At 37.6% G+C, this 11202-nt stretch overlaps 1 protein-coding gene across 1 annotated transcript; it reads right to left on the bottom strand.

Annotated features, from left to right (window-relative positions):
- Positions 1 to 1132: 1132 nt before the first annotated feature.
- MAPR4 (membrane-associated progesterone binding protein 4) lies at positions 1133 to 10349 on the bottom strand. The gene is made up of 8 exons (XM_077372595.1): positions 10130 to 10349; positions 9421 to 9503; positions 9275 to 9346; positions 8514 to 8551; positions 7671 to 7714; positions 4649 to 4695; positions 2152 to 2326; positions 1133 to 1535 (listed from the first exon to the last, which is right to left on the bottom strand). Exons 1-8 carry the CDS (start codon positions 10229 to 10231, stop codon positions 1368 to 1370), a joined length of 729 nt encoding a protein of 242 aa, XP_077228710.1. The 5' UTR covers positions 10232 to 10349; the 3' UTR covers positions 1133 to 1367.
- Between the last annotated feature and the right edge of the window lie 853 nt (positions 10350 to 11202).

The raw sequence follows: 11202 nt of genomic DNA, 5'->3' as shown, positions 1-11202 counted from the left end.
CTCAAGGCTGTCCTCCCTATCCCTTTCTTGCTAAACAAATATTTTGTGGAAAAAAAAATTCCTAGTTGCCAAACATGACTTTAAGGTCGAGTTTCTATCTGTTTGTTTTATTTGATAACTGGTTAAAATGATATAGGTAATGATTAAAATGGTGAGATTAAAAAAAGGCTGTACCCTAGAAATTACCATAGGATGATTCTAACTCTCTCCAGACTATATAGAAGGACAGCATACATTACAGAAACCTCTTTTAAATCATAAGGTTAGGATCATCCTGTGGAAATAATTTTCGAGGTACAACTTATTTACGTTGGGGCCCGACAAATGAACAGTCTGTATCATCCATTAAGTGGCCCCCACATTACTTTTTGAAATACACCGGACTTCAAGGGCACACACCATATAAAATCTCTTACAAACGATTTAAGTTGTGATTCCCAAAGAGGCCTTAGTGTCCTATTCTTATGTAAGAGTAACATAAATAATCTTAGATGGGTACTAGGAAGACCAACAGATGTCAGGAAGCCCTGCCTAGGGGTGGACATGATTCCGGTTCGAACCGAGGAACCGAACCGAACTGGCACATTTGGTTCGGTTCGGTTCAATTCCATTTCTATATGGTTCGGTTCCGGTTCAGAAATCTGGGAACCGGTGCAAATTCGGTTTGGTTCTGGGTTTGGGATCCCGGAACCGAGAACCGAATTGGTTTAATGTAATCTTTGCTTTGGATATTAGGGCCTTATTATTTCCCAAATTTGTAGTTCATGGCTTCATGCATTGCCAAAATTTGTGCATTATCATCCCATCTGTTTGTACTTCTTCATACTTCATATAAGTTATGAAGTTTGGTATTGCCCAACTTTGTGCCTGTTACTGTTACTGTTAGTGCTTGTAATTCATATGTAAACAGGGCCATTGGTGAAGGTTGGGTAAACCCAGAACCGAACCGATTATATATGGTTATGGTTAGGTTCGGTTCCACACATATGGTTCGGTTCTGGTTCCAATTTCAAGGAACCGATTATATATGGTTCGGTTCTAGGTTTAGCCCAAAACCGAACCGAACCATGTCCACCCCTAGCCCTGCCTGTCGGACCACATATCCAACAACGCATTAAATAATTCAATCGTGTAAAGAAATAATTCAATCAATATAAAGTACAATATTATGTAAGGGATTTGCTAGGGGCCATCGCACAAGGCATTTTGCTGCTGGGCTGTTGCAAGTGAGAGCATCCACCTCAGATGAATTAAATGAATATGACAAATGCAACAGCCCATCTGCGAAATGCCTTCCACGATAATCCCTAGCAAATCCTATTATATAAACATATGTAATATTTATATAATATTATATAAACATGGTTTTAAACAGGGCAAACGTTTGACAAGCGATCACAACCAGTGTATAGCTCCAAGCCTGGCTTCTCTAATTCCTCCTCTTTGAAGCATGCACACCGGTGGCTCATTTTTCCAGTCAATGCGATTTCTAAAGGTCTCTGAACCAACCTCGGATAGCCTTCGTCGCACCAAACCTGAACACAAATGAATGAGGATTAGTTGCATATCGTATATTCAATATGCATCATATTTACTCAGATTTTTTGCCAGGAGAATTAAGGACTCTTTGGTTACCTCTAAAAATTATTTGCATAGAAACTTACATGCAAATCGTTTAGATTTTTTTGCAAATAATAGTTATAATACTTCCAAAGAGACCTTAATGTCCCATTTATCTATTAGGATACAATTAAAAAATGATATTTGCAAATAAGGACCAACTTTGGGGGCGTCCATACAAGCCTTAACTTGTGAGGGGTTTCGTTCATAATGTAGCTGGAGTTGAAAGCGCATTGCTTGATTTCACTTAAGAGAATAAGATGTATACTAAATACTAAAAATACCCTTCTACAAGAGATTATGATGTATAGCAAATACTGAAAAGGAGTAATTTTTTATACACTTTAAGAACGGAATATGATTTATATGATTTATAGCAACTACTAAAAAGGAGTAATATTTTAATATTTACTATACATCACATTCTTTAAAATTTCTACTGTCTTGATTGCTGAAATTTGGACCAGGTGAAACAGAATACCTTCAGTTTCATAGCAGTTAAGTGTAACAATGTGTTATAGGAACTCTTACCTCTCCCCCGTCTTTCTGACTCCATCTTGAATTGCAACTCGGCAGTTTAGCTTCTTCGATCTTCTGTTGCTCTAAAAGCTGGGCCCCTCGAGCAGCCTTCGCTTCAACACCCTTCAGATATTTAGTTGGGTTTCCTAAGCTATCATAATATCGACCGGCTAGTCTACCCACATATCTGACAATTTGAAATGCAAAAGCAGAACATCAGATAATGATTTTCAAATGTCAATAGCTTCTTATTCTATCTTTCATCTCACCTAATAGCTGGAGTATTACCTCACAGCTTTGGATCAAAATATCAGATCAATACTCAAAAGCACTGTTTTGATATATTCTAACAATTTTTGAAAGAATTTACTTATATTATACTTATAGTCTTAAGTAATAAGGCATTATGCTGAAAATACCAAAAGGAATAATTTAGCAAGACGGATGCAGTTTCCATATGAAAGCAAACCACTTATAGAGTCCCAAGTAATAACCTATTAACGCTGAAAATACCAGAAGGAATAATTTAACAAGCTGGATCTAGTTTGCAAATGAAAGCAAGGCACTATAGAAGTCGTGTTGTTTGTGGAATGATCACACCCCTTTACCAGTTGCTGTCCCATAGTTAAGACAGATTGCTTAAACCAATTTACCACATCAGTAATTTTTCTCAAGGTTGCAGAGCGGGAATCGAGAGCGGAAATCGAGACGGGAATCGAAGGCTCCCAGGATGGTCGGAGGCGGGAATCGTGAAGCAGCCGGAGAGTCGCCGGGGAATCGCCGGGGAATTGGGCATCGCCACATAATCTCCGAGGAATCGCCGGAAAATCGCATTTCACATAACATTAAACTGCGGTTTCCAAAAGTAGGAATCGAATTTCCGGGGAATCATAAACCGCGATTCTCAAAAGTGGGAATCGGGGTTTCCGCCGAATCCGAACCGGAATTCCTAGTTTTTGGGGATTCGAGAAGATTCCCGTTTCGGATTCGAGAACCTGAGAATTAAGGTTCCCCCCCTCCCAGGGAAGAATCTTGCTTCCTTGGTTTCTAGCCCCATGGCTTATCTTAGCAAAACAGCAGAATGTAGTTAGTACACATAGTTGACATTAAAAAAAAAAAAAAAAAAAGTTAGTACACGTAGTTGTCTAAACCAAGGAGCCTTGGTGGAGGTGTAACGCCTAGGTGCAGTCCATTTCGGTGAACTAAACCAAGTGGAGCAGCTAAGCCTAAACAGGCGGACAACCACCTACGCAATCTCTAGGCCGATGTAGGGCCGCCTTCAACGGGCAGTGAAAACAATCTCTAGAAGTAGTGAGGCATTAAAACATCATATTTCCTCGAAATTTGGGGAAAATGCATTTACTTTTTTTCGAGCACTCATCAAATATGTATGTTTAGTATTTTACATTTTACATATAGGCAAAACAGGATGGGTCAGGGTTACCATGCCTACTGTCTAGAGTGCCAATAGCAACACGCTCTAAAAGACATACATGTCTGCAGAGCCATTTCAATTGAATAAAGCCAGTTCTAGGTAATTCCCAAAAAAATAATGTATGAAAAAGACGACCAGCAACAGAATAAATTAAGGTAATTACAGGATTTCCACCGAAATTTCGATTTGAAACCAGTATGTCCCTGTTTCAGTCTGCAGTGAAATGCATATCGAAACCAAAACTCGAAACCCTGGTCTAAAGAGCAACTTGGTGACAGGAACTACCAAACTAGGTAAAAGTTACTTCCATTTTTATTTTTGAAAGGCTAAAATTTAGTTCCAATTGATTTGTAAAAAGCTGGGCATGGATGATATTTATGCTCCAACTTGAGGGAGAGTGTTAAAAGTGTGATTGTAGGCCCATCTACCCAATATGGGTATTATGCGCATTTATGTTTTTATCATTCAATATAAAAGAGTGAGGGGGAGAGGCCACCGATTGATGGATATTCCTTCTTCTCTCCCTTAGTATCTCTTCCCCCATCTCGTTCCTCTTTGCCCTTTCTTCTCAGATCACAACATGAATAAATAATTCACAGTGGAAAGCAGATATCATTCAAAACAAGGTCATAGCAATTATCCTTGGCCCCTTGATTTGCAACAGAACATTGGACCCATACTTTCCAAATCTGGGGAGCTTATGATAACCCATTGCCCCTTGGTCGGATAGGCCGCTGACTCCTAGGGAGTAACATTTTCATGGGTTCAAGTCAGAACTTTTCTTTTAAGTGTACTTTTTCATCCTTTCTTGTTCTTTTTAATGGTACATCCTTTAAAAAATTGACATTCAAGTTTTCCCAACTATGATTCCCACACAGTCACCAGAACAGATACAGGCCTCTTGTTCCAACTAGAAAACTCTTGATATTTCCAAATACAAAAAAATGGACAAATTTGATAAAGCTCGGAAAGTTGTATCAGAAACTAGAAGCAATATTTTGTGTGTGTGTGTGTGTGTGTGTGTGTGTGAGAGAGAGAGAGAGAGAGAGAGAGAGAGCAGAATATGTAACTCACATATAGCTTCTGAAGTAGAAATCCCTCCAGTCAACTACACTTTTGACCTAACAAATCAGAGACAAAATGATTGAGAAATTATCCTCCTAAGTACATTTTAAGAATCTCGGGCATGAAATCAAAACCAAGTCTCCACACCATATAAAGGTAAGCTTTTAAGAAGAAAATACTTGACACTCCAAAGAAAATGCAAAGGCATCTTGTCTATTTTAAGAAAAAGTCCGCAAAGCCACCGCCTTCTAAGAAAACACCAAAAAGTGCATCTAGCTTTTGAAAAGGACAAGACCACCACTATTATTCTGCTTTTAAAAAAATAAAAAATACCAATTAACATCACTCTCCCAATGTAAAATTCACCAAAATGTATACCTGCATATATGAGAATGAAGATATTTGAACATGCATGCTGAAAAACAGAAGCAGAATATCTATAGAAGGCAATATACTTGCACACAGATAGTACATATGTTGTTGGTATTCATAATCATTAGGAGTGCAATTCAACTAATTATGATGCCTAGCATGCCAAAGATCAGTTACAGGTTGAATGGATCAACTCCACCCTCTCACTCGAGGTTATTGCCCAGGTGTTTGATGTTATTACCGCCAGGCATCTATGGACTAGGAAAGGCATTATACTCCTTTTATTTTGAACAATCTAAGGCTTGGATCATACAGCTCTTTCTGCCCTACATAAGAAGAAAAAGGGAAAATCATCTTGGATGACCTCGAGAAAATGGAAACTTTATTTGATCAGTTCACAGACTTTCAGCAAAAGATCGGCGACAGTGACAAAGCATGTTATACTCTCCAGGGGCTTGGTGACAATTACATGGTCCACAACTCCACATCACCTCTATGATGCCCAAGAACACATTTTCCACCATTCTCCAAACTTCAGTTTCTTTTCCGGCACGATGTCCGCTACCAAGGCTTCATGGAGCTGTTATAAGCCTCCCACAGCCAATACTACCCCTCCCATAACACCTTTGAGTTATTTTATTCATCCAACAACAATTCTTCTAAGTAAGGTTGTGGTCGAGACCATGGACGGGGCTTTACTCAATGCCAGCAACAGAAACCACAATAGCAGCAATACAAACAACAACAATCTCTGTTCCGGCATTCACAACCTGATGGCTCTTAGATTATATTCTTTCTCAACACTGTTAGTGAAGAAAAGTCCAGGAGCAGTCTACGGATTGCTTCACTTAGTTAAAAAAAGGAAGCAACAGAGAAGGCAAGAATGCCAAAAAACAAGGAAGCAAGTCACAAGATGCTTGCCGAGAAGTTGTTGCCTGCACAACGCTTCATGATCATGAAGCTGGCAGAGGACTCTACAACAAATAGCCACAACACCAAAAAGTTTTGATTCCTTCAATCGGACGCAAGGGCTAAACAAGATCTTAAAAGGGTGCAAACACACATAAAGTCATTTTTAAGTAAATGTAGAGTGCTTCCTCTTAACACCATTGAAAAAAGGTAGACTAAAGTACTTGTGAAACCTATCTATCATTTCATACGACTTGTTCTCAATATTAACTACAAATGAATATAAATTATAAATATCATCATAAAAACGAAGTTGGTGGATGACCTGAGAGACAAAATATTTGCATAAGGTTATAGGGTGTAAAAATCAGACAGACTATTGTATGTGGGTATTTATATGCAGATTGGACAAAGATGCAAGTCATTGTTGGGGTATTATATCCTACTTAATAATTGTCCAATCTCATAGAGCAGTAAAAAGGAAAGGACTATAGCCAGATCGTGTGCAGAGGTAGAGCACACATCCATGTCTTCCACCACAACAAAGGTTACATGGTTGGGGCACGTCCTATAGGAACCACATTCGATATCAGGCTCACATCTTTGCTGTGAAAATTAAAGTGCATCAAACTATTTCAAAGCCCTGTTTTCCATGCTAGGACAAAGTACGTTGACATAGACTACCATTTTCTATGTGAGAAGATAGAAGACTGTGAAATTATCCAAGCTACATCTCAAGCAAATATCAAGTCGCAGATGTATTCATATAAGGTCTCACATGGTTTTAAACTTCCATCAACACATGTCGGTTTTGGCTAACATGTGTCAACTTTTGAGGTAATTGAAGTCCGAAGTAAGTCTGAACGGAAGTCTAGAGTTTGATTCTATGATGCACCCACAACCAAAAAAAAACCCCATATATCCAGGAAATATTAATTTTCATTCCATTAATAAGATGAGTAAGTTGGAAAATAAAAGAATTGGTATGATAATCCGCTCTCAAAACATGAGAAGTAAGCGTATCGGCCTCACTGTTAGCAGATCGTCTAACATGGTGAAAAGTAATCGATGATCCAGCAATACGGTCCATGATCTCGTCCATCTAGTGCGCGGACCCCAAGAGCCGAAGTACCGCTCTTAACCCTTGTGGCTCCAACAAGTTTAGAATAAAATTTGTTGTTCTAGACATATGTGAAACGCATGGTGTAACTAGGTGTTTGATCATGTTACACAATTATGGATGGTTGTCTTGCGTATGTGATGGCCTCAAAGTGTGAATTAGTGCTTATTATAGAAGTTCGATCCAAAATTTCCATCATTTTTATGGACTTCAATAAACTTACATTATTTTTACAATATTTCCACGGGCTTCCATAAACTTCTTCAAAGTACTTCCACTTCCGTGGGGATCGACGTCCAGACCAAAACCACAGGGAGGAGCGAGTTTAAAAAAAACTTGTTTATTTGGCTTAGAACTAAATAGAGCAGAAACAAAGTCGACTTGGCAAAATTTCTCTCTAAGTTCATAGCTTTTGAAACAACGATTTGGACATGCTAGAGGTAGCTAATTTTTCGATCATACTTTACATGGAGCAATTTCTCATTAAGCTACTTTACAAGCTCAACATTTCCAAACATTGTTATTGGGTCGACGATCCTAGAATGTTATTCCAGCTAAATTCCGTATAGAAGTTATAGTTATGAGGTACCAACCAAATGCATGTTGAAGGAAGTAGTTAAAATTCATTACCTCTGTGCTAGACAAGCCATGCAATGAGTCAGTTAATCCATCCCCTGTAGCAAGAGAATAAAATAAGAATGGTAAAATGATTCGGAAAAGTCTATGCCTATAAAAAGTAACTCTAGCTGCTCTTGGAGATCTTTGAAACAAAAGTAATTAAAACATTCTCCCTGTATATTAAGTTCCTACAAGCCTCCAATCAATGAGAAAAATCCCAACATTACCTTCAACAATTGTACAGTTTTTTAACATATTATCTTCAAAAGTTATCCCTTAAACATTTATCTTCAAAAATTCTACAATTTTCACCTCGAAGGAGATATGTTATTGAGGAAAAGGTACCATGAAAAAAAACTTCCAAAGCTTACGGAAGGAGGCTCATGAAAGTATGGAACTCTATCCTAGATATTTGATTCAATGGAAATGATTCCACAATGCTCGTGTTTGAAGCCAGACGGGAAAAAAATGATAATCACGCTTCTTTACTTGATGGGTTTTACATTATTATGGCCTCTGGGACCAAGAAACCATCTTAAATTTAGTAGAAGTTTGTAATTGGAGGCCTTCACTACACAAACAGTGTATATATGAAGTATTATGCTTGGAAAATGAGGTTATTATTGGCATCACTATTTCCGTCGCTATTCTTCAAATACATAATTTTAGTTTTCTTTTCATCCTTCTTAGTCTGGTTTCCTTTTTGTTTGCACAAACAGCCGCAATGTTCAGTTTTTTGTTTTTCCAAATTTTCAACATAAATATTGCTGAAATAAATCAATACTGTTGAGGCTGCATCAAATGTTTAGTAAGCATTAGCACAAACATAAACCATATATACCTTGCAGTTTTTACCTGTAAAGTTTCCTGAAACAAATGCACGTGATGCGTCCCTGGAATCCCATGAAACAATTGTGAACAAATGGGTCAAGAACATAATCAATAAAAAATAATAATAATAATAATTAAAACATGCAATGGCTATCCAAATAAATATAAAATTATGTGAAGACAATGGACCCATTCTATATTATTCTTGTTTTTCGTATAAAAAGACGAAACTAACTCTACAAATGCTTTAAGATAAATTACATAATAAACAACCTCAACATACATGAATCACAAAAAGTCATTTGGCATATCAATCTAAGGTATGTAGAAGAAAGAAGCTGAGGTTTACAATCTCGACTTATAGAATTTTTTTTAGGGGAGTGATAAATCGACTCCCCATGTGTCTTTCTCTCTCCTCTAGGTTAGAGAGAGCAAGAGGAGAGAGATAGACACATGGGGAGTCGATTTATCACTGCCCTTTTTTTTATTAATGCAATATAATATACATCAAAAACCTTACCTAAGCATACATGATACAAAGGTATCAAATTGTGCATGGATTACTTTTTTTGAATGAACATGAAGCCTCCAATTACTAAGACCCTGTCCGTTTAAGATTGTTGCAACCGATTGTGGGTCCCAAACCAATTATTAGACATCAAATTAAACGTAATTTGGAGTCTAATAATTGGTTTGCAGCCCACAATCGGTTGTCACAATCAAAAATGGACATGGCCTAAGTATACATATGAGACGGTACATTCAGATGAAAGACAAATACCAACCTGCCAGCAAAGTGTTGGTAACCCCCTCCTGGACCATAATGTGTCCTTCCTTTCGTTACATCAAACACAGTCCTGTTCTTGCAAACACACGCCATGCTCAAGTCAATAGATTATCTTTATTACAAAGAAAAGGAAAACTATAGTACCCCAGAATTCCTAGGAGGATGGACGATCCATCATCAGTTCCATTGTACATAGCCAGCTCTTCTTTAGTCCACAGCCTCTGATTCTAGAAAGTCAACAGTATGAAATTAACTGAGTGCCAGAACCTCCAAAAACTCGGCAAGAATTTTAAAATCTACAAATCCTTGTGTTTCTATATTTAGTGACAAGCAAAAACAACAATAAAACTACTATGACTTCCAAGTTCCAACCAGGAAGGTGAGGATTGCACATAAAAATCATTATTCTGTACCAATCAGACAATACAAATAAAAAAATTAGGCATAAATTAAGCATTCACAGATCATTCCCCATAAATTATTTTTCTTATATTGTGAATTTCTAAGTTTTTTTTAAACTGTTGAATTAAGTACGATCATCTATAAAGTAGCTAATGACAAAATACCACAAATTCTCAAAACCCTAAATACCTTTCTCTGAAATTCCTCACTGAAAAAAGCTAGGTATAATTTTCCCTAAAAGGAAACATTAACAAGAAGAATAAAAACTTCTCCACGCAAGCAACAAAATCAAACAACTCTCAAACCCTAAAAATCCCAAACCTACAAGTTCTAATGCATTGAGCAAAACAGAAACAAAAGCACAATTTTTCTGGCTGGATCATGAAAACCTAGATTTAGAAACCGATTGAAACAAACATTAGAATAAATTTGTGCAGTGAAAAGGACTCACCGATTGAACTGGTGGTTTTACTGAAAATCGGAGAACGAGAGAGACAATAGCAATGGAAATCGCAAGCCCTAAAAACGAAGGAGAAGCTACCCTTGACGCCATTCACAAGTGTATTTCTTCTCGTCAGTTGTAAACTTGTAATTAGAAGATCAGTCGAAACTCTCTACTGGTTGTCCGTTTGGATGCACTAGAAGTAGAAGGAAAGGAATCTACGTTTCCATTTCTTTACTTTCCTTTTTCTCTGCCCAAATAAAACGGTCAAGGCATTAGTGGGCCCCATCTTCGATTAATTAAGCTGGTTGAAGATCTCAACAAAAGACAATGATATTATCCTGGTCGTCGATTGAGGGTTGCCTAGATTTTTTATGGTCCATATTTACTATTGGCTGGATTGATTTCCTATGAAAAAAAAATAGGTGTGCCTACATGAGGAGACATTATAACACGTATTTAAAAGACAACACTTGGAACCTATCCAAACCGTTCATTTGTTAGGCCGCAATGTAAATAGGCCTTTGCCCATAAAATCATCTCCATAGGAGGATCCTAGCCCTTTGATCTATAGGCGGAAAGCACCATATGACAAATCGAAGAGTTAAGATCATCCCATGGAGATGATTTTTTTAGGGAAGAGCCTATTTACATTGGGGCAAACAAATGAACGGTTTGGATCTTGAGCAAGGTAGGCCCCAATGAATTTTCTATTTACGTAAGTGGACATACTATGGCTCGTTTTGTTCGAATATCGGAAAGTTAAGGTTTCATTAGAAATCTCTAAGGATCAAAAGGTTAGGATCATCATACGGAGATGATTTTTGGGTACAACTTATTTAAGTTGGGCGTGGGCCTACCAATTGAATAGTTTAGATCTTTTAACAAAGTGGTCCCGTTATATTTATAAGAAAGATACACGCATTGGGGCCCACCTCGTCCGAACATCCGAACCGTTCATTTGTTGGACCCCGGTGCAAATATCCTTTCATGTAAAAGCGTATAAAAGCATGCTCACTCTTCAATCTGTTATATGGTGTCTTCTATATAGAGATTGAAGGATTATAATCATCCTGTGGAGA

Source organism: Tasmannia lanceolata, unplaced genomic scaffold (genome assembly GCF_043159265.1).
Source record: "Tasmannia lanceolata isolate RefF3 unplaced genomic scaffold, GAP_Taslan_0.1 ptg000037l, whole genome shotgun sequence".
Classification (NCBI taxonomy): domain Eukaryota; kingdom Viridiplantae; phylum Streptophyta; class Magnoliopsida; order Canellales; family Winteraceae; genus Tasmannia; species Tasmannia lanceolata.
Note: the sequence above shows the minus strand (reverse complement) of the source record. Positions and strands in the feature narration are given on the sequence as shown.